The 27,525-nt window shown below is 37.7% G+C and overlaps 2 protein-coding genes across 2 annotated transcripts; one reads left to right on the top strand and one right to left on the bottom strand.

The window, feature by feature from the left end:
* The first annotated feature begins 9,232 nt into the window (after positions 1 to 9,232).
* Positions 9,233 to 12,398, top strand: LOC145042458 (calmodulin-binding protein 60 A-like). Its single transcript, XM_078990888.1, has 7 exons — positions 9,233 to 9,516; positions 9,784 to 9,874; positions 9,965 to 10,011; positions 10,100 to 10,596; positions 10,680 to 10,840; positions 11,318 to 11,518; positions 11,605 to 12,398. The coding sequence occupies exons 1-7, from the start codon at positions 9,410 to 9,412 to the stop codon at positions 12,277 to 12,279; spliced, it is 1,779 nt and encodes a 592-aa protein (XP_078847014.1). The 5' UTR covers positions 9,233 to 9,409; the 3' UTR covers positions 12,280 to 12,398.
* A 108-nt stretch (positions 12,399 to 12,506) lies between these two features.
* Positions 12,507 to 14,487, bottom strand: LOC145042459 (Putative thiol-disulfide oxidoreductase DCC). The gene is made up of 8 exons (XM_078990889.1): positions 14,169 to 14,487; positions 13,764 to 13,912; positions 13,576 to 13,683; positions 13,132 to 13,188; positions 12,987 to 13,052; positions 12,844 to 12,904; positions 12,727 to 12,770; positions 12,507 to 12,638 (listed from the first exon to the last, which is right to left on the bottom strand). Exons 1-8 carry the CDS (start codon positions 14,299 to 14,301, stop codon positions 12,600 to 12,602), a joined length of 657 nt encoding a protein of 218 aa, XP_078847015.1. The 5' UTR covers positions 14,302 to 14,487; the 3' UTR covers positions 12,507 to 12,599.
* Positions 14,488 to 27,525: the final 13,038 nt, after the last annotated feature.

The raw sequence follows: 27,525 nt of genomic DNA, 5'->3' as shown, positions 1-27,525 counted from the left end.
TAAATTATGATGCTAATTATGTATTGTGTTACAACAAATACACACAAAAAAACACATATGGAAATAGTATATGTTCTTATGAAAAGTTGTTAAAAACACAAATCTTATAAAGTACAATGTTATATTCTGCATGGAATGAAAGTATGCTACTATTAAGGGATAAAAATGCAGAAAAAATTAAAAAAAAAAATAATTATAGAAGGTTGCCTTTTTATTTTGTGGATTATTTGTAAAGTTTTATTGTTAAAAAGGAATTTATAACAAAAACTTGTTTTGCTTTATAAGTAATGGCAAGTGATTTTAATTTTGATTATGAAAAAACTTGAATATATATGCTTCTATAAGTAATTTTGATTTAATATCTATGTACTGATTTTTGTTTTTAAATTAATAGTATCAAATTTATGAACCGATTAAGACTTATTTTGCTTTATGTGGCATAGGTTTTTTAGGTTAGTTGTTCAAATGGCAAGTGATTGGGAAACATGTAAGAACAACACCCTATAACCATGTAAAAGTTTCTCCGTTTTGTGTTTTAAAAAAAATTTACTAAAAGTTTCATGTTAAAAGTAATACTTTTGTTATGGATATCACTATAACCATGTAAGAACAACACCCTAGCGAGACACATGCATTTTCAGATCAAGATGATGGTTAATATTAAACAGAAATAGCAACAGCAAGGGAGCAAATAAAGGTCGCCATGTTCTGTCCACGATTGGGAAACAGGGGCTTAAAAAAACAATTTAGTTCATAAAGAGAAATAGCAACAGTTGAGCAATCACACACATGCATACACATTAAGAAGCAGAAACAATTTTCAATTATGATTAACACACGCATACACATTGAGAAGCAGAAACTGATGTGAAAAAAACAACACAAAAATTTAAAAAAAAAAAAAAAAAAAAAAAAAGAGATAAACGAACAATCTGAAAAGTAGGTTTTTTATAAAGTTACCGAAAGGATTGAAGTCTGGGATTGAGTGGACGATTTTTTGACTGTGATGATTGTAAACCTTGGAAACACGATGTTGTAAAGAAACGATTGATAGCATATGTTTGAATTATATATTGAGCAGAATACGATAAAATTGAATGCAATTGATATGATACCTTATATACGAAATTGGATACCATAGTAACATGTTATGAATCGGGTATGTAATGAATTTTTGAGTTAATATGTACAGCTGTTATAACCGAGTAAATGGAAAGAAAACAGGGCGTTCTATATATTTTGATTTGTAGTTGAAACAAAGTAGGGCTATTATCGGTATTTTACTTTGGAATTATTCTGGTGTTTTGAATGGACACGTGGAGTTTTGGTTTTGTTTAAAGCATCCACAATGGGGGGGGGGGGGGGGGGTTAATGGAAGAGTTGAATGAGGTGTCATGTCTAGTTGTCATTCAATGGATACAACTCCACCATTGTGAAATACCTCCTGGGCATTCAATGGATTTGGAGTTCAATGAACATTGAATTGAACTCTTCAATGGGAAAAAGGAAAGTCTTTAAATCTTTAAATAAATATTTTTTGTAATTTTTTTAATATGTTCCATTGAACTTGTAGAGTTTAATGCATTGTGGGATAAAAATGAATAGAGTTGTATGGAATAATGAATGATGATGTGTCACTCCATTGAACTCTATAAAGTTCAATGCATTGTGGATGCCCTTATTAGATAGGGAGATATCTTGTTTAAATTGAGATCATGTATGTCTAACATGAAAAAAAAAAACCTAAATAAATTACCAGAATGTTATGGATAATGAGGGTGTCAATCCTTAATATGGTAAGGTGTATCACAGGAAAAAGAAAGAAGCATCAGCGATTTAGAATTTTTAATTTAAATAAGTTAAGAAAATTGTTTACTTTTTGGTGTTGGAATCGTTTAAGGATTCTGTTAGGATTGAGTTTTTAGTTCCCATGTTTAAAAGATTTTCTAGCCTTATTTAAAGGGTGTTTTTGGGTGAAATAAGATATGCTTGAAATCAATTATTTTAATCTCTTAGAATAGTTTAACCTAGTCTCCTTTCCAGGGAGATTAGGTCTTAATAATACTCACGTCTGCAGGAAGCACAACCACAGAGCTGTCACGAGATCTAAATCCCGAGGCGTATCAAGTTTGGTATCAAAGCCAAATCTCGTGATGTCTGTCTCAAACGATGAATTGATGAAGAAATTGGAAGAGTTTATGATCCAACAAACACAAAACAGAAATGAATTAAAGGCCAACACCAATGATCTGAAGGCGGCTATGGTAACCCTGCAGTCCAAGCAAACTACGATAGAAGATGGATTACAAGCACAAAGTCAGAATAAGACATACAAACAAGGGGAGGATGAAGACAGTGAAGAGATGTGTTTCGAGGGGGAGAAATTCGAGGATCCACCAGAACAAGGTTGAGGAAGGGGCTGAGGGTGGACTTTTGGCATTGACCCAAACAGCAAGTGGACTTACTTTACAGGATCAATCGGAAGCGGCAGAGGGTAGGTCGAAGAAGGAATGGGACGAGGATTAGGAAATAATTTTGAGTCTTGGCGCACTGGAGGACAACAACCCTTCAAAACCAGTTGGCAGTCGACTAAACCCGAGGGATCCAAACGTAGGGGACTAGAATCACCAAAAGAAGGGAACGATAGTGGGGATACAGGATACCGCCGGGGGGGGGGGGGGGATTCCAAGATTCGCCAAGATGGAGTTTCCGACCTATGATGGAAAGGGTAATCCAATCGAATGGCTTCAAAGGTGTGAAGATTTTTTTTGAAGAGCAACAAACTCCCACGGAGGCTTGGGTGAGACAGACCACCTTTTCACTACAAGGAAAAGCTAGCAAGTGGTACCACAACCTGAGACGGATGAAGACACGCTTGAACTGGTTTGAGTTTTCAGAAGAATGCAGAATTAGATTCGGACCACCAATGAGTATGGACCCATTGGGTGAATTGACCCGTTTAAGGCAGTCCGGTTCAGTGGAAGACTACTGCGAGAATTTCGAGTCCTTGCTGGGAAGGACGACAGGAGTAACTCCTGACCAAAACATATGGCATTTTCTGTGTGGGCTTGATCAATGCTATCCGCTATGAGGTAGAATTTGCTAGACCCACTACGATGTACTATGCCATGAATCTCGCTCGACAAATTGAGCTCAAACTAGTAGAAGAATGTCGCCCAAGAAGTTTTGGGGCACCCTTATCAAACAAGAACAGGAACCGAGAAGCAACCACGGGTGGGACCGGAACCACAAAGTCAGAAACTCGCAACCCAACTTTTAAACGCCTCACCATAACGGAGATGGCGGAGAGACGAGCTAAAGGCCTTTGTTTCGATTGTGATGAGATGTTCTCTATTGGTCACAAATGTGCTAAACTGTTTTGCATCATGATGGCAGACAAGGAAGAAAATGATGATTATAAGGAAGACACCCCCACAATATCGCTGAATGCAATCAAGGGTGAGAAGACGAAGCAAACCTTTCAGGTCCGGGCCAAGATTGGGAATGGAATTGTGTGGGTGCTTTTGGATAGTGGAAGTACCCACAATTTCATAGCAACAAGGGCAACTGAACAACTTGGGGTAACCATTCAACACCGACCAGGACTACGGGTCGCACTTCCAGATGGGGGTAGAATGGCCAGCAGTGGGACCAGCAAAAACTTACCAGTAGAGGTACAAGGGTATAAATTCCAGGCTGATATGTTTGCTATTCCTTTAAAAGGTTTTGATATCGTATTAGGTATCCAATGGCTACAATAACTAGGAAAGATATTATGGGATTTTACGGTTCGGGAGATGGAGTTTACTGTTAACGGGAAGAATATTCCCCTGACACAGCAAGCTTGGCCGTGCTTACCAAAAATGATAGTCGAGCACCAAATCTAGACGATCTTTTGGAGGAATTTGATGATATATTTAAAACACCACAAGGGTTACCCCCCTCTCGGCCGTGTGACCACCGAATCCGCCTCAAAGTCAACACTGAACCAGTGGCTGTCCATCCTTACCGTTACCCTCATCTTCTTAAGGATGAAATCGAAAAGCAATGCACAGAGATGTTGAGAAGCGGGACTATCAGACCTAGCCAATCTCCATTTTCCTCACCTTTACTACTAGTCAAAAAAACAATATAAAACGTGGCGTTTCTGTGTAGATTATAGGGAGCTCAACGCAAAAACTGTGAATGATAAATTTCTGATACCTATGGTTGAAGAGCTTCTTGATGAGCCGCATGGTGCGTCGGTCTTCACCAAGTTAGATCTTACGTTGGGATATCATCAGGTACGCATGTTCCAACCTGATATCGAGAAAACTTCTTTTCGCACTCACCATGGACACTTTGAATTTCTCGTGATGCCTTTTGGGTTGTCCAACGCCCCGTCCAGATTCCAAAGCTTGATAAACGAAGTCTTTCATGTGTATCTACGAAAGTGTGTCCTCGTTTTTTTATGATATTTTAGTTTATAGCCCCTCTATGTTTGACCATGTGGCTCACCTTCGAATCATTTATGAGCTGTTGCGGAAACACAAATTATTTTTAAAACGAACTAATTGCACGTTTGGAAGCTGAGAAGTAGTTTATTTGGGGCACATTGTTCACGGAAACGGAGTAGCAGTCGATCAAACGTAGATAGAAGCTATTCGTGATTGGCCAAAATCACACAATGTTCGAACCTTGCGTGGGTTTCTCGGATTAATGGGATACTATCATAAGTTTATCAAGGATTACGGGATCATCGCGGGTCCATTGACGGGTATGTTACATTGTAACAGTTTTATGTGGGGCCCTGAGTCCGAACTCGCCTTTACTCAGTTGAAAGACGTGCTCTCCAACTCCCCAGTTCTTGCATTACCATATTTCACAACAGTTTTTATTGTTGAGTGTGATGCATCAGATAGTGGAATTGGGGCCATCTTGTAGCAAAACAATCACTCGGTGGCTTTCTTTAGTCGGAAATTGGCTGATCGACATCACAAGTTTCCGACATATGAACGAGAGCTAATGGGTTGGCTAAAGCCGTGGCTCATTGGCGGCCCTACTTATGGGGGCGACACTTTTTGATCAAAACCGACCACTACAGCCTCAAATTCTTGCTTGACTAACGGCAAACAACATCCCCACAACAACATTGGGTTAGCAAATTACTGGGTTTTGATTTTACGGTCGAATATCAAGTGGGATCATTAAACCGAGGAGCAGATGTGCTGTCAAGGAGAGAGGACCAAATCGAGACCGGAGAACTCTTTTTGATGTTAGATTTGCAACAAAAAATACTCGATACTCTACGCGTTCAAATTGAAACTGATGATGAACTTCGGGAATTGCGAAGAAGGATAATTGACGAAATCGAGGACAGTAGGTGGACTGTTAAAGACGGGATGATCATTCGTGACGGGCGAGTGTATTTAAAATCCAGCTCTCCGCTGGTTGATGAGGTGGTCTCGGCAGTTCATAATGCTACTCATGAAGGGGTATAGAAGACGATGGAGCGGATACGTAGTGATTTTTATTGGAAGGCTACCATCCAAGTTTTTATCCGAGAGTGTGTCGTGTGCCAACGAAATAAGTGGGAAGCCCTCCAACCAGCCGGTCTTCTTCAGCCTTGTCCCATTCCGGAGTCCGCATGGTCGGATATTTCAATGGATTTTGTCGAGGCGTTACCCAAGGTGTCGGGTAAATCAGTCTTTCCGGTGGTAGTAGATCGATTTTCTAAGTCTGGTCACTTTATTCCCTTGGGCCATCCCTACACTGCCGAGTCTATCACTAAAGCCTTCTTTACGGAGGTTTTTCGCTTGCATGGTCTACCGGAAACAATAGTTTTTGACAGGGACAAAGTATTTCAAATTGCTTTTTGGAAGGAGTTGTTTCGCCTATCTGGATCTCAGTTAGCTTTTTCCACAGCATACCATCCTCAAAGTGACGGTCAAACAGAGGTAGTCAACCGCACTATTGAAATGTATCTACGATGCTTGGTGGGAGATAAACCCCGCACATGGTTGGCCTGGTTACCATGGGCAGAGTACTGTTATAACACTTCTTATCATACAACATTGAAGACTACACCATTTAAATTGGTTTATGGGCGTGATCCTCCCAAATTACTTTATTATGTTGCAGGTCATTCTAAAGTCGAAGCAGTGGATCAAATGCTTATTGATCGGTCAGAATTTTTAGCTGTTGCCAAAGTAAGACTTGCTGAAGCTCAACAACGCATGAAATTAACTTATGATAGTCACCACAGATAGTTGGAATTTCAAGAAGGCGATTGGGTTTGGTTAAAACTCCAACCCTATCGACAGCTCACTGTGGCTAAGTCGAAGTTTACGAAGCTTTCTCCAAAGTTTTATGGGCCATTCCGAGTGCTACAACGAATTGGATCCATCACATATCGTTTAGCCCTTCCAGAGGGTAGCCGTATCCACAATGTGTTTCACATATCCCTCTTAAAACCCCACCAAGGAGTGCCACCATAAGCTTTTACTGCTTTACCACCCCTGGTTGATGGTGAAACCCTACTTCAACCTTATAAGGTGTTGCGTGCTCATTGGTATGAAGGAGTGCCTGAGTTACTGGTTCAGTGGTCTGAAGGAGATGAAAATGATGCGACTTGGGAAAGGCGGGAAACATTTCTAGAAGCTTATCCTGATTATGAGCTTGAGGACAAGCTCAAATTGGAGGGAGGGAGTAATGTTATGCATAATGAGGGTGTTAATCCTAAATATGGTAAGGTGTATCACAGGAAGAAGAAAGAAGCATTAGGGATTTAGAATTTTTAATTTAAATAAGTTAAGAAAATTATTTACTTTTTGGTGTTGGAATCGTTTAAGGATTCTGTTAGGATTGAGTTTTCAGTTCCCATGTTTAAAAGACTTTCTAGCCCTATTTAAAGGGTGTTTTTAGGTGAAATAAGATATGCTTGAAATCAATTATTTTAATCTCTTAGAATAGTTTAACATAGTCTCCTCTCTAGGGAGATTAGGTCTTAATAATACTCACGGCTGTAGGAAGCACAACCACAGGACCTATCACGAGATCTAAATCCTGGGGCGTATCACAGAATTTATCAATTATTACTCCTTAGGCTTGTGAAACTGAAAAAAAAAAAAAGTATTAAATTTTGTTTTCTTCCCTTATGAAATTTAGGACGCCCGATACAAGGGTTTTGCAAGAAATGTGGATCCTATGAAAAATACGGAACAACGAGAATATCGTAAAATTTTATGATGTTTGTATCGGCCACAACTCATGAGATGGTGAGAGATAGAAGATATTTTTACAAAAAAAGTTGGTTAACAATGTAACTTGAAATATTAAAGAACAAGAATGATAGCATTAATAATGGCACCTTAGGAAATTTTTAAAAACGGGAGAAACTGGTTTAGGTTGGAATCTCACCACCAGAAAGCTAGATTGTTCGGGTGAACGGTGGGATAGAAAGCTAAAGGTATTACTTTGATATTTTTATTTGTAGTATTGAGTCTTCTTTTGATATTATAGTGTCTTATTAACTCATTTTTCAAGAGAAATCCAATGCAAAGAAGTAGCAACACAAGGGAGTTTATCCATAGTTTGAGCATGTGTTTCCAACCAATGCTCAAGAGTTTTTAATCGTGTGCATTCATCTCTTAGAAGTTTTACCGAATGTGAATGATATGCAGAGGGGAGGATGAGGTCACCGAGGATGACATCACCGATGAAAGTAAGGAAAGAAACAGGAAGGGATTGTGAATGTGAATGATATGACTTTGTAGGTGTTTATGGCAGATTCGAGGTGATGTAGGTAGTCGGATTGGGTGGTGAGATTATTTAGGGATTTTTAATGAAAAGGATTCCAATTAACTTAATAACATAAATAATAATAAAAATTTAAAAAAATATCATAAGGACAAAATAATATCTTTAACAGTGGCAGAGACCAAAGATTCCAAAAAAAAACCGTCCATTTAAAAGTAATAATAATAATTATGAAGACCAGCTATGCAGATTATCACAAACTACTACAAGGACCGTATGCAGATTAGTCTAGTTAATCTTTATATCTATATTTTACAATATCACCGATATAAAACAATGCACCAAGAATGGGGTTCAAATACTATTTATTTTAATACAACATAAAAATTTATTGTATACATAGTTTAAGAAAAAAATATATATACATGTTAAAGATCAACTCCTGACACGCACAAAAAAGTTTGGTGGAAATTTCGTTGCATTCCTAGTTTTGGAATTGTCTTAATGTCTTTAGCGTTTTTTTTTTCTTTCAAAAAGGCATTTTGATTTGTAGATCACATGCTATTTTATATTTAACTCCCGAATCACACAAAAAGTGGGGTGCGATTTAGTTTTGTACGACATTTCGTGTGCTTTACGACTAATATTTAAATACTCGTAATAAATTTCGAATCGACGGTTTTTGCTTGAAGTCAAACCAAGGAAGCTTCCTCTAACAAAACGACTAGTTTAAAACTTATATCGTTAATAGAGAATTTCTATCTACTTAACTTTGTTTAAAGATAAGAATTCTAGTATATTTTGATATATATTTTAATAATAAATTACTAAGTTAAAACTTGTAAAAATATTGGGAAGGTGCAACAATGGGCGATAGAGGGTCACGATGATCATGTTATGATTGTCAATCAATAGGTAATAACTTTACTTTGGAAGCCACCAAGTTAACAATTAACAAACTCATAAAAGTTAATATCGAAACTTAAATCACACCTCAACAAGTGTAATCAAACATCAAACACTATATAATATATAACACCGATTGGCTCCCACGACCTCTTGGTAAAAACAGTAATCTAAAAATCTGATTATTATTATTATTATTTTTTGCAACTAGTACAACATTTTTCCATTAAATAAATTTAATTATTATCGTACAACATTTAAGATGATAAACGGGCAACAAGCTGCGCATCTCATATAAAATAAAATAAAAGGGAACCCTAAATATGTAATCTGAAATGTAAATACGATGTCCGAAATATCTGATTTCAAATTGTTTTATGTCTAATCTGAATAGTCCGATATATAATTAGGTTAGTTGGAAATTGACAATTTTCGAATAAATGATTATTTTTTATAAGATCGTATAATAATTGACGTGAAAAACAATTACTAAAAAACGTTACTTTTTTGTATGCTTTCATCATTCGTCTGAATGGTCTCAAATTATCTCATTAAATTCCATCGAGTTCAGGTATTCCGTATCCCACAGCGAAAAGTGTGGATGTGGGTGTAGTCTGGTCGGCTCCACGTTCGTCTATATATAGAAAAACCAATTCGAATCTAAGAAAGCAACTTCTTTCTGAAAGTTAAACTGCAAGTAACTGTAGCCGCCGGCATATTCCAGCTACTCCGCCGTTCTCTGCAGAAGCTAGCAACAAAATCGATAATGGCGTCGGATCGACAGCAATTCGAAGAAGGGAGCACCAACGACTACGGATCAGAACTAAACACAAGTCCCACCGACGAGCTTGCGGCGGTCTCCGCCTTAGCAAGGTAAAACAGTAAACACACTCTCCTCCGTCACAGTCGGCGCTCGTAGATGAGCTTTTAATCTCTTAGAAAAAAAACAAACAGATCGAACGCTACTTCAACGGTAGCGATCGTATTCGTGTGTGATTTAAATTTGGGGGAAGGAGGCATGAGTTCTAGAGGAAACTCAAAATCAGGTCTCGAGAAACCTGAAATTGGAAGGTTTTCTCGCTAATAGTTTTTTGGTTTACCTCCGTCTCTGTTATAGTAATGGTATGCTTTGTTCTGTAGAAGCGCAGGGGAGTTGATGATAATCCAAACGTTACACCGTTTCATCGGGCCTGTTCTTATACCAATCCTTAAGCCTCTGATTCGTGAAATTGTAAGTTCTCTGTCTCTGTATGAATCAATATTGATGACCTGTTGTTGTTGTGCATAAGTAGAAGATAACTGATAGTCCATAAATTTCCAGGCAACGGAGCAGGTTGGATTGGCTGAGCTTTTGGCTAGAATGAAAGAGTAAATTTAAACCAGTTGTTATCCAAATAAAGTGGAACCTTTAATTAAATGATCTTTTACTGATATACATGAATTGTATGATCATCAGGAACCCTGCAAACGTGGCAAGTACTTCAGTTCCCAAAAGACTAAAGCTACTGTTCAGAAACAGGATTTCCCTTCCAGTATACACAGGAAAGCGTCTTTCAGGAGAGAATGGAAGCACCATTGAAATAGTCTTGGTTGATGCTCTCACTGAGCAGATTGTGAATACAGGGGTCGAATCTACAGCAAAACTGGAAATAGTTGGTTTTCGTGTAGGTGATGATGGTGATGATGATGATGATGATGATGGTTGGACATTTGAAGACTTTCAAGAAAGGATTCTGAGTGAAAAGAAAGGGAAACGCATCCTCCAAGGAGATACTTGCTTGCAGCTAAAAGAAGGCGTTTGTTTCGTGAATAAGATTTCTTTTACTCATAATTCAGAAAACACCAAAAACGGTTTGTACAGACTAGGGGCAGGAATTGTGGATGCTGCGTTGATGAACAGAGTGGAAGTAGCAAGGACAGAAGCCTTTCTAATGAAGGATGGGCGCACTACTTGTAAGTATCATTCTAATATTAGTATTAAGATGGATCCAGTTTGCATAAAAGTAATTGATATAGTGGTGTTAATTTGTGTGTAGATTATGAAAAACACCCTGACCCACGTTTGTCGGATAAGGTGTGTTGTTTAAAACACATCAGCTATAAGGGTCCACGCTATAAACAACTGAGAGATGAAGGGGTGTTCACTGTGAAGGATATGCTGACTCTTCTCTACACAGATCCAAAACGGCTTCAAGATGTAGCTACATATTTCTCTTATCTTTCTATTTCTGTTGATATAGACCTCTACCTACTTTTTCAGCTTCAAGGATACACCCATATCATCCACTTCCTCTAAAGAACATATTCAATTTCAACAGAAAGCATTTTCTTTCTTCGTACTAGATAGATGCAATGCAAGAAATAATGCCCTGTTTCTTGCGTAGGGAATTGGACTACAATTGCAATTAATGTTAATGGCACAAAAGTTGCAATTGTTGTTCCACCAAAAAAGGTGGGACATATCTCCCGTCCGTGCAAAAGACGTGAATGCCCTCCTCGTCATCCTCATCGGAAATACCCTAGAAAGCTTGTTCAGTCTAGTCCAGTTGAGTCTCATCCTGTGTAACAAACGCAATCTAAATGTTTCTAAGCTTCGTTTTTCATGCATATTAAACAAGAACCTGCCTACTCTAGCTAATATTAATACAACGTATTTTATTTTGACATTTTGCAGATTCTTAACCTTAGAGCTTCTTCTAACATCTGGAATGACATTGTAAACAATGCTCAGGCATCCAATGGGATGTTTTTGTACCTTGATCCAAGAACACAAGGGAAAACTGGTGTGGTTCTTAATGCCAAACTACAACTGAAGGGATTAATAGCAGAACCTCATAAGTATGTACCCGTAGACCAGCTATCTGCCAAACAAAAGGTAAATTGGGGCCTCTATATGTAAATGACCATTTTGCCATTTAGACACTTGAACAAACAATATTCACTTTTTATCTCTATTAACAGGTGGACAATAAAGAGTTAGTGGTGTTTGCATCTGAACACTTTAAGACACTCCGCTCTTTTGAAGATGAGACTTGTCTTAAGGAATATCTTATTTCGTGCTTACACACAATACCATCTCCCAACCAAAGTTTGGTGACTTCCAATGTGATTGATGGACCACCAAGAAATGGTCTCACAGACAATTCTAATAAGTCAAACTCACTAGCAGCCTCTGAATATGATAGGGGGAAAGGAATAGTCCATGTTGATAATGAGAAGACATATTCAGGGAACCACCATGAAAAAGATATGGCAGCTTTAGAAAGTCCAATCACTGAACAGCATGCCCATAATCCTACAGAGCCAGGTACCTCTTTTCAGGATGTTGAGTCACCAGTGCATACGTGTGAGCATATGAACAATTCAACTGTCCTTGGTCAGTGTATGGACTGTTTGTTCAATGACCCAAATTTCCTTGAAAATATACACGACTTTCTAAACCATGATTCTTTGAATTTCAATTCCAACTCCGATGTTATGATGGTGACTACTCAGACTGTTTCCATCTGTACTATTGAACGTGCCCGGACAAGATGGACAAAAGTGTCCAAATTGCTTAGGCGGAATTCCGTAAGGGAAAGGATTATTAGTCTTACAGAAGGGATTCAAGCTCTCAAAAAGCAGAGGTGTTGTTAAAATGGTATGTCATCATTAATCACACAATTCAAGATTGTTTTTCCATTGCTGCCTAACGAATCTCATGTACAGTTGTACCATTCTTTTTATCTCTTATGTTTGTAGCATATATTTGGTTATTGATGCTTTTGTCATTGTAAGCACATCACAATTCTTACATGTATATATATATATATATATATATATATATATATATATATATATATATATATATATATATATATATATATATATTATTGCATCAAGTTGCTATTGTATATAGTACAACATCTCTGTGTCATGCCTTTAAAATATATGGACATGAAATCTTGCATCAATTATTACATCCTACAACTCTTGCTGTCATCGCATATTTCATCCTGCCAATTTTGAACCAGTAAATTAATTTCAAAACTCTATTACTAGATGTTGATAAATTAAACAACCATTTATAAAATTGATACCAACCTTTTTCTTTCTAGCCTCCAAAACTTGTTCTAAAGGTGGTCGACCTAAATACACAACAATGTTAACCAGTGGAAGAAAAACTAAGGACATACGTATGAGTCTAGCTAGTTGACAAACCTGTGACTTGAAGACGATATTTAGCCCAAACACCATAAACAGCATCGGCTATTGTTGCCACCTGTCGATAACATGTTTTTAGGATCAATGTCCAAGTGTCACCAATGCAAGCATGACAGGTGTGATTTGGTGAGATGACTTACAGGCTCGTATTTGGTAATTGCATAAACCCATCCAAGATCAACTGCCTCATATAACTTCCTGAACGCCTGATTTGAACTAGTTTTTTTTTATTATGTTAAAGTACAAAAAACCATATGAGTACCCAAAAGAAACTTAGAATAATACCTCAACATTAGTGACTACAGTTCCATCAGACATGATTGCATGAATCTTTCCCATAGCCTAAAAATGTTGATAGATGTTATACTACTGCTATGAACTGGCTTTATAAGATAAAATCAAAACAAGAACAGACAATCAAAAGCTTCTTGTATTGAGTAAAATCACTCAAAGACACCAAATAACATGGATATAACCCTAATGTTTTGCTAGTGATTTGAGAGCCTAGCCTCTCCCAGTGCTAAGATTACCAGATTTCACAAAAGATAATGCCACACTCCTTTCCTCTTCCCTCTTGTAAACATTTTTTATAACAAAATACCTAAATTGCCCCTCCACTAATAAGATTCTCTTTATTTGCTGATTTGTCTATATTACCCTTGTCTAACTACGTGACTGAAGTGGATGTGTAGCAAACAAAAAGAATCGTACAAGATATTACTAACATACAGTTTCATAGTCTAGGCCTTGATTATCCTCTGGTGAATAATCGTCTGAACTTATATCAACAAAGTTGATTGCGTTGTAGTTCTTATTCCTTTCCTTTAGAATGTTAACCTAGCAACAAGAAACATGATTAAGTTTAAATAATGCTCGAATTGATAAATCATGGTTTTTGTATATACACAACTGCATACCTCACGCATGCAAAGTGGACAATCACCATCATAAAGCATTTTAACCTTCCACTTTGGGGGAGATTGCATTTGATCTCCATTTTCCCCTTTCGTTGGAGTTATAGGATCTGTTGTTGCCTCTTGTATTGCTCTAACAGAAAATCGGAATCCTATTACCATTAACAATAGTATGGAACGCATCTGATTAGTAATTAGTGAATAATATCTGTAAGTGAAGTTTTATTTGATTATAGAGGCAAACTGGAAGGAAACCAGATTCAGTAGTCAGCAGTATCAATAACTACGTTGAATTTCATAGAAATGTTCGTTTATACATGTGCGATTAAAAAAGCAATCGAGAATTCAACACATACTGGAGATGCAAAGTACACAAACATAACTGAGATCAATTACTGATTGGTTTACCAGTTGGAGAAAGAGGGTAAGAGATGGATCGATGACGATGATTTGAAGCAGAAACCACAAATGGCCGTAGATACAAATTCGCAGGCGTCAATTGTCGCCTTCCGATAGAACCTGCTACTGCCCTAAACGCCATCGAATTGTTTGAATTCACCTACGTTTTCCCCAAAGAATCGAGTGTTTTGAACTCAAAATAAGGAAGGAGGAGCAGATGGCGGTTTTAGTGGTAGTTGTACGTGGCGCCACCTTGGTCATCCAGTTTTCACCAATCGCGGTTTCACCTCGTGTCTCATGTACACGGTGGAACACTAGCCACTACGACATGTTTACGAGAACCAATCACATAGGTTTACTGAAATAAATAAAAAATAATTTTGTCATTTTTTCCTTTAATTTACAAAACTAACATTTTGCGGTTATCAGACACATATATTTGCCACCTGTCTCAATTATTTCAATTTTCATTTCTAATAATATATTATTAATTTAATTTTTATAAATTAATATACTATAATGATTATATTAATTTTAAATTGTAAAAATTTACAGTTTAACATTTTTTTATAGTTAACAAATACGAGTCTAACAAATAATCACATAATTTTAATTTATTTATTTTTTGTATGTTTATTTATTTTTATTTTTTTTTTTCATAATTTTCATTTATTTCAAATTTCAAATATAAATAAAATTTTCGTTACTCATTCGTATTTAACATTTTGTTTTAATTAACTTGTATAATATATAGATATGACACGTACTAGTTTATAAGAGTATTGACTATGGACCACTAGTTATAACATCATTTTGATGCCACTTCACTAATGATATTATAACATCAAGTAGGAAATGGTCACCATGTTAAGAATATATTATAGCAACAACTTTTTTCTATATTATAATTTCTTTTTTATTTTTTCCCGAATTTATTTTCTTTATTAAAACAAATATATTTTAAATAAAACATAATATCTAAATAAAATATAATGTTTAAAAAATAAAAATAACATAGCATTTAAATTACACATGACATCCAAATTTATTAAAAAAACATTACAATACAAAAAAAAACATATTTTATTTTTCATAAACAACGTTATTCGTTATCGTTACCGTCATCTGCAAAGTTCTCTCAAAGTTGTTTGTGTTTATTTGTAGGGATGAGCAAAGGAACCGACCCGGGAACCGAACTTGGTGGAAAATAGGAACCAAATCAGACCGTCAATTCTACTGGTTGTGGTTCTTGTCATGTCTTCAATGTTGGAACTGGTCCTCGAGAAATAGCAACATATGGGTCCGGTTTTTGTCGGTCCTATCGGTTCCCGGTTCCACAAATCCATAAAAATATCGTCCCGGTCCTGACCCGACCGGTTCCATCGGATTCCGGTTCTAGCACCGATTCCGATCGATTCCCCGATCCATATGCTCATCCTTATTTATTTGTTTCATGAATGTCAACGAATCTATGCAAATATTATGTTGTTCCTTGTTGAAATTGAACATGTTTGAGTTCTGTTAGGATATAGTGTGCAATATTTCATCATTTATCTTCTACTATCATGTTATGCATTATGATACATGCATACATGATATGTCGTAGAGTTTCTAAGTCCAATGGTCGTGTTACATGTTCAACTATGTGTCACTTTGCCTTTAGCACTCCAAAAGGACGTTCCACATTTTTATGTGCTCCTTATTGTCTTCTCTTGAATAATTTATCTCTTTCTTCAACCGGGTGTCGGAATGCCTTCACAAATGTGGAATACGGAGGATATATTCCATCTGTACGGTAATACCCAAATTTGTATTCGTTTACATTCACTGTGAAAGCAGCATCTGGGACCTTTCCACTCAAAAGATCGTCGAATATTGGTGACTGATCAAGAACATTGATTTCGTTGTTAGAACCCGCAATCCCGAAAATGCATATCAAATCCATAAATCTTAGGAAGCAACAATCTCTAAAACCAACGAATGTGATCCATAATAACCACTTGCATAATTCCATTTCCATGCTACTGGACAATTTTTCCATTTCCATTGCGTGCAATCAATGCTTCTAATCATTCCGGGAAACTCGTGTCTTTCTTCATGTGATGCATAAAGCTCTTGCGTATCATGCAACGAAGGTTTCCGCAAATATATGTCTCCAAATGTTTCAACAACACCTTTTAACAATCTACGCAAACTTTCCCTTGCAGTTCTTTCAAACATTCTCATATAGTCATCAATGGTGTCGAGTGACTCCCCCATAGCCATCAAACGAATGGCAGCAACACATTTCTGCAACGTTGTAAATCCTCGCCTACCTCTAGCATCATGTCTCAATTGAAAAAATGTATACCTAAACATATATTAACTATGGTTTAAAAATATAGTGCATTTGTATTAAAATTAAAGAAACATGTAGTACATTTGTATTTAAGCTTAAAGAAACGATAAGGCGTTGGTGATCCGTAGGAACACATTCCTACTCAAACGAAATATTCTTTTGAAGTCCTTCGACCCGTATACACAATTATCCTCAAAGTAATCATGATATAGATGTTCATGTCCTTCCTCGCGATTTATATTTAACAGCATATGTCTTGTTAGTAGTGGGTGTTGTGATAAGTCACCGGCTTAACTCCGTCTTTCTGAGGGTGGAAATAAAGGGCTTGTGGATCACAACAAAGAAGATAAGACCGTCATTCGTCGTCCCGGAACGAGGCTCTGACAGTCAAGTCAGTGAGGGTCTGAGAGAGATAGGGTTAAAAGTGTAAAGAGGGTGTTAAAGGGTTTTGATCTCGGCCCCTTCTCTTGAGGGAGATGGGTGACTTTTATACCTGTGGCAAAGGGGGAACAGATCCTTGACAATACTTTTTGCTTTTTTAGGTCCTGTGAGAGCCAAGTGAACTCTGATTGGAGAACCATGTTCCACAAGCGGTTGCCTGCCATTAGCGTATGTTTGTCACGTGTGATGCTCTAGGGACCACGCCTGTCGCCTTACGAGTGGGTTGGTACTATTTTGTCGCGACTCTGGCCTTGATGCTTGGGCGCTTAGGAAAAAGTACATAAGCGTGAGTGAAGGAGTGAGCGCGAGGACCCAATGTTAGTTCTTCATCGCTCAGATTCGTTTGTTAGACCCCACGCCTGTCGCCTTACGAGTGGGGTACGTCAACAAGTCCCCTAGGCTAGTAGACATCAGCGTTTTCTTAGGGTGGCTGAGTAGTTCTAGCTTAGGTCTGGACACGCGTCGGATGGGAGCGATTCACAAGGTGTTTCCATCGTAATAGATCTGTTTTGTCGAAAGAGTGTCGTTTCAATTTTTTCTCCCTTCTCTTCTTTTTGAAATGTTTATAAAGGTCCCTTGCTTCTAGGAATGGTTACGTGCTTCTTCTCTCCATAATCTCTCGTCTCAACCTTCTTCGTTGTTTCTATTTTCTCTTACATTTTTCCTTTCTAATTTTCGAAGGCTTCCTGAAGATCTGGAATTCTTCCTACACCCGAGGAGTTCAAGAGTCTTCAATTCCGGTTTGGGTTTATGCCTTATGGGAGGATCCTTTGGGTTGCTTAAGGACTAAGCATATGGATTAGGGTTTTGACTGAAACCCTAACTACTCAGCTATATAAGGAACCCTTAGGGTAACCAAAATCGGACACTGAACCCTAATAAGGATAGCCAGCCCTTACTATGAATTACGAGTTCATGCGATGTTGTAACTACTTATTCATGCGATGATACCCTAACCCTTACTGGACACGTATTGACCTTAGAAGCTATAGATTTAGTGCCTTATAATAATACGATGGTAGCTATGGATTTAGTACAGTGTAGATGAACCTTGGTAGCTATGGATTTAGTATTGTATAGATGAACCTTGGTAGCTATGGATTTAGTACTTGATGTATGAACCTCGGGCAGCAATGGACTTCGTGCCTATTCTTTAGGTCAATCCTTAGGAATGAATAAAGGAAGGATAGATGATTCTTAGGGTAGATCCTTAAGAGTAAAGAAGATAATGGGGAATGGGTAATTGGGTTGACTGTTTAATGATTAAATTTAATAATTATATTATTGTGGGTTGAAAACCCTATATGCTCACCAGGCTCCCAAGCCTAACCCACTCAGTTTTCTTTGCATTATAGGTAATGGCACAAGAGTATAAGTTGGTGGACTTGACGAGAGATTTTGGATTATAGATCAGTAATTATAAATTACTGTTGTAAGGTCTATTTTATATTGTTTATGCTTTTGGTCTATATCGGAACATGACATTCCGAGATTTTGTTATTTAATGAAAATACATTTCTTTAAAGAAATGCTTGGATAAATTCTTATCGTATTTGTTTTGGGAACAAATTCCGCAACTCTTTTAATCAAAGAATTACTCTGATTTTATAAAACAAAGCATAAACAAATCGGTCTTTTTCTAGCCGTGAAAGGTACCTGAAGCGACATCGACTTCTTCTTTTGCAGCTTCAAGTGTCATCTGAAAGGCTCTCGCCTTCGGCTTTGGTGGTAGATTGGGCTTTGCTGCATCCTTCCTCTTTAGACAGTCTTTAAGAATATGCCCTACTTCATGACACTCAAAACATACCCTCTTATCGGACGAACACAGGTTGGCATAATGCCCATTCTTTCCACATTTGAAGCAAGTCACCTCCTCACTACATCTCCCAGAGTGCTTTTTCTTGCACTTCTCACACCATTTCGCTTCACCTCCTCCTCCTCCAAACTTCTTGGACTTAGAAAATTTTCTTTTCTTGTTGGAACCTAAAGTTCCTTCAAATTTTCTCTTTTCACCAACTTCTGCCCTCTCTAGACCCTTCTCTTTGATCTGAACCTCAACATTCTTAGCAGCCCAGATGGCGGCTTTCAAAGTGGTTGCTTGCTTAACCATCGGACCAAAGTCCGCTGGTAATCCAAGGGAAAACTTGTTGACCTTAGAGAGTTCAGTTGGAACTAGATGAGGAACTAGCTTCATCTTTTCCATAAAACTAGCAGCGTATTCAGTAACGCTCATCTTTCCTTTCTTTAAATTCTGGAACTCATTATTGATTTCCAGAAGATCTTGCTCAGAGCAGTACCAATTTCAGTTGTACCACAAATTCTTCCCAAGACATCTTACTAGCTTCTCTCTTGGGCATCGAATCAGCTAGTAACTTCCACCAGCTCAACACACCAGACTTTAACAGAGGAATCGCAAGTGCGGTCTTTTGTTTGTTGCTGCACTCGCAACTTTCAAACATCGTCTCCATTTCGGAGATCCAATTCATGACTTCCACCGGTGTCGGACTCCCAGATAGACACGACGGTTTAGATGCCATGAAATCCTTGTATTTGCATCCACGTACATCAACTCCTTCATCATAGTTGTTTTGTCTAACTATCTGTGGGTTGGCTTGACCAAGAGTCCCACTGTAGTTCCCTCCTACTGATTGCCCTTCATTCAATACAGGTTGTTCAATAGGCATCATAGTCTCTTCCCTATGGTATTGTAGTAATCACCTTGTCTCCTCCATTTGGCGATCTAACATCATCTGCATCATTGCTTGTACCCCAGCCATCGTCATTGGCTCAGGTGCAGCTCCTATAACAGGTACTTGCTCAACTACTTGAGGTTGAGGTTGTTGATCCCTGTTTCCGTTTGCATTTGCAGCTCCACTACGAGTTTTGGCCATTACAATCTATATAACGAATAAGGCGAATTTAGGTCTTTATCCTTGTTAGACATGTTAATTCCCTTATCACTCCAAAACGTTTACATGTTAGTTCTAATCTCGTAATCATACGCTTAGAATCCTATACACATAAGGTTTCCAGATCCGGTCGGCAACAGACCATAGATCCGAACAAATAATGGCACACATGGCAAACACATAGCATTTAGCACATAAGGGCATTTTAGGCATCTTCCCTAAAATAAACTTGTGCTCGTGACTAAAATATGGTAGACACTCATTTCACAATCATCACTTAGCATTCAAAGTTCAAGTCTAGAAATTCTACAATTTCTTAGTTCGCTTAAACTAATGCTCTGATACCAACTGTGAAATCCCCTAATTTCTCAGCCAGAAAAGACCGATTTAATTTATGCTTTTTAAAATAAAATCAGAGAAATCTTTTTAAAAGATGTTGCGGAATTGGTCCCCAAACAACATATGATAAAAGTTTATCAAAACCCTTCATTGAGAAGGTATATGTTTTCCATATATATATATATATATATATATATATATATATATATATATATATATATATATATATATATATATATATATATATATATATATATATATATATATATATATATCAAAACCTCGGGATGTCATGTTCCGATACAGATCAAAAGCATAAACAAGACATTATAAGCCTTTCAACAATTATTTACAACTACTGGCCTATAATCCAAAAATCTCTCGTTGTCCTCCGACTATGCTCGGGGTCCACTGCCTGTAACATAAAAAGCTGAGTGGGTCAGGCTTGGGAGCCTGGTGAGCATATAGGGTTTTCAACCCACAATAATAATAAACTTACTAAGTTCATCAATCAACAATAACCCTGATTACCCGTTCCCGTTATCTTCACTTTATGTCCCTAAACACTTGTCACAAGGGACCTAGCTTAAAGAATATAATCGGGATGGACACTACTGCTAAGGGGTTTCCTCAGCCATACATGTCCTAAAGGCAACCATGAGGGGAATGGAGTACAACGAATGAACACTCTCAGTTCATTAACACCTACAGGTTGCGGACCTGCTAATGTTTCCCACTAGACTGTCTAGAAAGTCCGTGGTCGTCATCCAAACTCCACTAGATGACTGGATCTCAAAACACATCGAGGCCTCGCATCAATTTTATTTTATCACACATCACTATCTACCCATGTTCTACCCAACATATATGTAGATAAAAATACTTATACAGTTTAAAACTTGTATAAAACATCAACACAACCATCATCTCAAATAAACAATTAATATATTTACACATAGCACGTATTATAAGGTAAATACTTCATATCTATGTGTAAAATGAAAGTGACTATACACTTGTGACAATAGTTAAATTCGGGTCAAGTCTAAGTCGAACAAAGTCACCGAGTCAAACCGGTCAACTCAATTAAACCTTGTATATTAGGGTTTGTGTTATGTAATTACTGTATAACTCACTATTTTAATGAGAAAACATCACTTGGAAAAATTTGTGTGTTTAATTTTCCTTAGCCTTAGTGCTAATCAATGAACAAAAACAATAAAACAATGTTGCATACTCATCGGGAGTGTGTAAGATCCTAAAACATGGCTTAACGGGGTTCACGGACCTTGCGTTGCGGAGCCAAACACTCACAATTGTCACACATGAAACCTCTCTCAATCATTTTCCCTCTATCTCTCCACGAATGTCAAATCTCTCCCAAATCTCTCTAAGTATGTGAAATCTCTCCCAAACACCTCTTTGTATGAGAAATCTCTCCAAGAATGTCAAATCCTTCCCAAATCTCTCTAAGTATGTGAAATTTCTCCCAAATATCTCTTTGTATGAGAAATCTCTCAAAGAATGTCAAACCTCTCCCAAATCTCTCTCAAAAGTTCCCGTAACATTTTGAAGTCATTCGGGTCATTCCGACCCTTAACCGGGTCAAAAACGACTTGAAACGGGGTAAAAACGAGTAAAATCGGCTTAAGGACCCGAAACCCCTCTTAAGGACCCGAAACCCCTCTTAAGGCCGAAAGTCCTCTTAGAACCGAAGGTCCCTATAGGGACCGAACCTGCTAAGAACCGAAGCTGGAAGAGCCGAACCCGAACGCTGCTGAACCGAACCCGAAGGGTCCTCTCGGGCCCGAACCTCGCACACACACCCGAACCCGAAGGTACTGTTCACTTCGGTCCATTTTGGTTCTGATGCCTTTGGACCGAGCCCTTCGTTTCCTGCTTACCTTCGCTTCCTTTCGCTTCCGAATCAGCATCAGAGGGGACCGAACCTCGGCCAGGACCGAGAGGTCTCGCTGGGAAGCTTCTTTTCTCCCGGTTTTCGTCTAGTTTTGCGTTTTAGGCCCGTTTTTAATTGTTTTAACACGGGATTTTCACCCAAAACTTTATTTTAACATATAAGACCCTTTAATTAATTATTAATCACGTTTTTTAGGATAAAACCATATCCAAGTAGAGTGGGTAAAGTACAAAGGTGGAGTGTTGACTTTCCTTTATTTTATGACACAAGCAACCCCCATACCCATTCCATGCCTAACCCACACTCCTCCCCACCTTACCTTGTCACTTCCTTGTACTTTTTACCTCTCTCACAAGCCATCCCCATGTTTTTAGGGCTGGTCACTCAACCTCTCTCCTCATTTTCTTTTACTTGCCCTCATTTCACCAAAGATCCAATTCCACTTTTCTCTCAAACTTTTCTCTCTAATTCGAGATCCCAAGGCTGATCATCAAGTGTTATCCCACTCTTGGTAAGTAAAATTCATCCTTCTTGTGATTATTGCAGTTCATTCTACTCAAATCATTGATTGCCTACACAAACTCCATCACCATGATGTTAGATTCTCGAAAATCTTCAAAGCATCTTCAAGTGTTCTTGAGTTGATCACTTCCATTCTTCAACAATCATCTACTGAAATCACTCAAGTTGAGTTAATACCCCTACATTTTCATGTTTTCTCAAGTTTTTAGGGGGGGGGGGGGGGGAATACAAGTTAAAACACCAAGAACATAACCAAAATTTTCTAACAGCCTTCATCAGAAAATTTGGACTCGATTCACGGACTGTTTTAGGCAACTTAAACATTTTTGTTTTAAAAACTGTTTTAGGTGTAAGTAGTTCCAGTTCTTATCTTTAAAATGACTACTTGTGCATCTCCATACGATTTTTCTACAATTTATGGTGATTTTTACAAAACTGTCTATCAATTCAGACATCAATCCGGGCCAGTCTGTGATTATGGACTTATTCACACAAGTTAGAGTTCATTAAAACTCATAATAAAAATTATGAATAAACTAGACTCATTTTCCAAACTCTCAAAATTTATGGATTCTGATTTGGACCCTTGATAATTTTTCTATAAATTTTCTAAGAACAGTAAATGAAAATATTAACAACTAGAAAAATGCTATAAATTTCATTTCACCTTGTAACATGTTCAGCAAGGTGTATATCTTTATGTGATTATATATTTTTTCAAATAAATGAAATTTTGACTTAGTATATAGTCACACATCAGTTAACAAATGGAGTTTGCTAGACAGAGCATAGAAATAACGATTTGTTAGCACATCTATTACATACAAACATTTGAATAAACTATGTTAAGTATAGTTTATGTACATTACCACTTTTGCCCTTGTTTTGATAAACTATAATATGTATAGTTTATGATTCATCACATAACACACTCATAAAAAAAGGGTACATTCATACAAAAAGGTTTTACATTCACGCACACCACACGTAAACTTGTTAACTTCAATTGTGAGACATTCTCTTTCCGTAAGTCCGAGTGCGGGACTTAAATTCCTGATAGCTATATCCAGAGTCTCTTGTAGGGAGAACGTGATAGTTGTGTATAGATCTATATTGGGTTAGACACCCCACACCTGAGTTGCATGCAACAGCTAGACCGGCAGGTCTGTGGTGACAAATATCATATCAGTTTCGCGACGCCTGAGAAACGTCGTGGCAGGTTCATTCGGTCATAGTATGGTTATAGCGGCTCACTTAAGAAGTTAACAACTCATAAAGTTTACGGAAATTTTTCTTTATAATCAAAAAGGGTTTTATGCCGATTTAAAACCATGGTTATATTATTAAGTATGGAAAATACTTGTTCATTCATGGTTCTGGGATTTAGGACTACATATGTGACATCCCCAAAATCACGGCCAGAAAAGATCGATTTTGTTTATGCCTTATAAAAATCAGAGTACTTCATTTTATAAAAAGGTTGCGGAATTCGTTCCCAGAAAAACATGGTAAATACGTTATTAAAACATTTTCGAAGAAATGTATTTATTTCATTTTAAAACGTTTGGGATGTCATCGTTAATACCGAAACATAAGCATAAACAGAACTTACAATGATTTACACTAGTGATCTACATCTCCTTAAATCTCTCAGTGTAATGTCACTTCACTTCATCACCTGTGATATACATAAACTGAGTGGGTCAGGTTGCGAAACCTGGTGAGTACATAAGGTTTTCAACCCACAATAATATAATTGTTATGTTCAATCATCAAACAATTAACCCCATTACCCATCCCTGTTATCCTCTTTACTCTTAAGAATTTAACCTAAGAGTCATCTATCTTGCACTCGTTTATTCCGAAGTCCCTTACTTCCAGAGTTATAGGACTTGCACTAAATCCATAGTTGCCGATGTTCGTTCATAAAGCACTAATTCCATAGCTGCTGTAGTCTATTCATCGGGTACTAAATCCATAGCTACCAGTCTTTATCTAATAGGTACTAAGTCCATAGCTACCAATGTTCAACATGTACTACGTCCATAGCTACCAATTCCAAACAGGTACTAAATCCATAGCTACCAACGTCTAACAGGTACTAAGTCCATAGCTACCAATGTTTGTCCCATAGGCACTAAGTCTATAGCTGCCAATGTATACTCACGTCATCCTCTATCTCTCATCATTCATCTACCCATCATCATACCCAACATATTCATATATAAAATACGTTATACAGTTTAAATCCTTTAAAACATGTATAAGACGTTCATCCAGCATAGACAGCAAGTATTTAGATAATATGCACACATAGCACGTAGTTTATATAAAATACTTCATATCTATGTGTAAGATGAAATGGACTATGCACTCACTTGAGTAGGTGGTGACTCAGCACTCGGACAACGCTTCGATACTCTCAAAACGATGTTCCTTCGATAAAACCTAGTATCGATACCACTAGGGTTTAGTCTAATGATAACCGCGACAAATTAATTGTCTGACTATTATTATTATTATTATATAAGTGTTAATAACACTCAATATAACTCATAATAATAGCCCAAATAATTATTTTAAGGACCTAATAACATTCCTATAACTATTTGAAAGCTATATTAAAAATTGCGTAAGCGTAGCACACTTACAGCGAATTTTATCGAAAACCGGAACTTAATTGGAGCAGCTTTTCGAAACCGAAAAACTCCTTTTTCTCGGGACTTCGGGAGCCTCGGGGCTTCCCTAGGGTGCTAAGGGGTTTTTCTAGGGTTTAGGGGGGTTTAGATGAGCTAGAGAGAGAAACTAGTGAGAGAAAGAAGTGGATTTGGAGTGAAGAACAATGGCAGCCTCGCACATCAATTTATAGGGTTAGGCTTCGGTCATTACGCTGGGCGTACCGAGGGTACGCTGGGCGTACTCCTCGGATAAGATTGCTAGCCTTGGACCAGCTGTCTTGCACTCCATCGGACGGATAAGAACCGGAGTACGCGGGGCGTGCTTGGCCTCGGACGCGGGGCGTACTCCGGACGCTAGGCGTCTATTTGCTACGATGGGCGTAACCCTCGCACCAGGTGTCACCATCCGAAGCGATTTCATCCGACGGCTGGAAGTTCGGCCACGTCATCATTTCATGCATCAGTTTCGCAAGTTCACTTTCCAACTTTAAAAATTTGTAACCTTCGCGTATGAGCTCCGTTTTCGACGTTCTTTATATCCACGCGAAGGTGGGAACGTACTCTACAACTTTCATTTAGACTTCATTGGCTGATTTTGACTCGATTTTAAATTTTATATTATTAACGGGCCGGGACAGGATTGGTCCGTTAAATCCTCATAACTTCTTCATCCGACATCCGTTTTCGCCCATATTTTTCTCGTTACGCTACTCTTAATGAGATATTCGATTCTCGTTTAGGTCATGTTGGCTAAAAACCACTCGATCAAGTATTCGAATTTCGGGCTGTACACTGCTAGTCCGAAACTTCGAAAAATCATAACTTCTTCATACGAAGTCAGATTTGGGCGTTCTTTTTATCGATGTTCTTAGTTTAACATATTCTACGACTTTCGTTTAAATTGCTAAGGCTAAATCTCGCTCTATTGTAAATTCATTATTTACGCTTTTCGGTATTGTGTCGGTTCTGACGCGAAACTTCGACGGGTCATAACTTCTTCGTTATAACTCGGATTTCGGCATTCTTTATATGCACGAAAACCTTGTAACATACTCTACAACTTGGTTAAGATTATTTATTATAAATAATATTTTGTCAAAAAGTCGTTTTCGACCCCTATTGCCTCTAATTTGACTAGCCCGGATCTACGGGCGTTACAATTATCTCCCCCTTAGGATGATTACGTCCCGGAATCATCAACGAAACATGGTCTTATAATGACTCCATACGTCATCTCTTCATCCTAGGTAATAATTATAACTTCTACATTCCTTCAAGTCTATCTCTTAAACTCATTGATTGTAAGAGTATTCGATCGTGCACCTGCTCTCTCCCTCAGGCTAGACTCCCAATTATGACATTCAAGTCACAATCTTGATCCTTACTGGATACGAACTTGAGATGATTTCTTTTATACTACTATGGATCGATGTGTCATATTCTAATGACCTATCATCGTATGTTGCAACACTTAGACTTAGGTTTCTTAGAGTTAAATTCTAAAACAAGCTATGCCTTCCTTCATGTTCTAATATGATATAATCACACTTTAACATTTGGCATTTCTAGCTATCAACTCCTTTAACAACGAGCGCGATATTTCTATTGATCGCTTTGATTTCAATCGTTTGGTTTAAGTCGGACGCTACATCGACCTTGATTTTCTAAACCACATAACATACTTAGCGTAGTCGGACTCAATTCGATATGACCACCAGGGTCGGAATATCAACAATCTTCTTAGTCATTACCGAAAAGATGGTAACAACACACTTGAATAAACGAAATCAATTACTAGCTTCTTGGTAACCTTGTGACTTTCCCTGATCCAAGTGTGAGTCCTGTGCTTCCGATAGTATAGGCCTCTACTACCATTCACACCTACTCATACTCGTCCCAAGTATTTTCTCGTAGTTTCCCAATTCACCATGCAACAAATCACACAACAATTTTACACACCAGATAACAAAACGAATATTTTATTATTTCTCGAAACTATTACATAGGTGTTCAAGTTCACCCTAGACTATGCCTCTACTAGGCTACATCATACGAAACTATGGCTACTGCATAATTCGATCTTCGGGTAAGAAGTCCTCATTCTTGATTCCTTGCATGGTTCTCTTCCTCGTCAAGGATCATGTGAAATGCCCTCGGCCTTGGTGGCGTTTCTGGTCTTGCTGCTTTATTTTTCCTTGGGCAGTCTCTGGACATGTGCCCC

The sequence above is a fragment of the Lactuca saligna genome, chromosome 4, assembly GCF_052625555.1.
Source record: "Lactuca saligna cultivar CGN05327 chromosome 4, ASM5262555v1, whole genome shotgun sequence".
Lineage (NCBI taxonomy): Eukaryota > Viridiplantae > Streptophyta > Magnoliopsida > Asterales > Asteraceae > Lactuca > Lactuca saligna.
Note: the sequence above shows the minus strand (reverse complement) of the source record. Positions and strands in the feature narration are given on the sequence as shown.

Coding starts and splice junctions, on each gene's coding strand:
- LOC145042459 (XM_078990889.1), bottom strand. CDS start 14,301: ATGGCGTTTAGGGCAGTAGCAGGTTCTATCGGAAGGCGACAATTGACG. Junction 13,913..14,168: donor TTACCCTCTTTCTCCAACTG/GTAAACCAATCA, acceptor TAATGGTAATAG/GATTCCGATTTTCTGTTAGA. Junction 13,189..13,575: donor AAGGCCTAGACTATGAAACT/GTATGTTAGTAA, acceptor CAACATTTTTAG/GCTATGGGAAAGATTCATGC.
- LOC145042458 (XM_078990888.1), top strand. CDS start 9,410: ATGGCGTCGGATCGACAGCAATTCGAAGAAGGGAGCACCAACGACTAC. Junction 10,012..10,099: donor CTTTTGGCTAGAATGAAAGA/GTAAATTTAAAC, acceptor TATGATCATCAG/GAACCCTGCAAACGTGGCAA. Junction 10,597..10,679: donor GAAGGATGGGCGCACTACTT/GTAAGTATCATT, acceptor ATTTGTGTGTAG/ATTATGAAAAACACCCTGAC.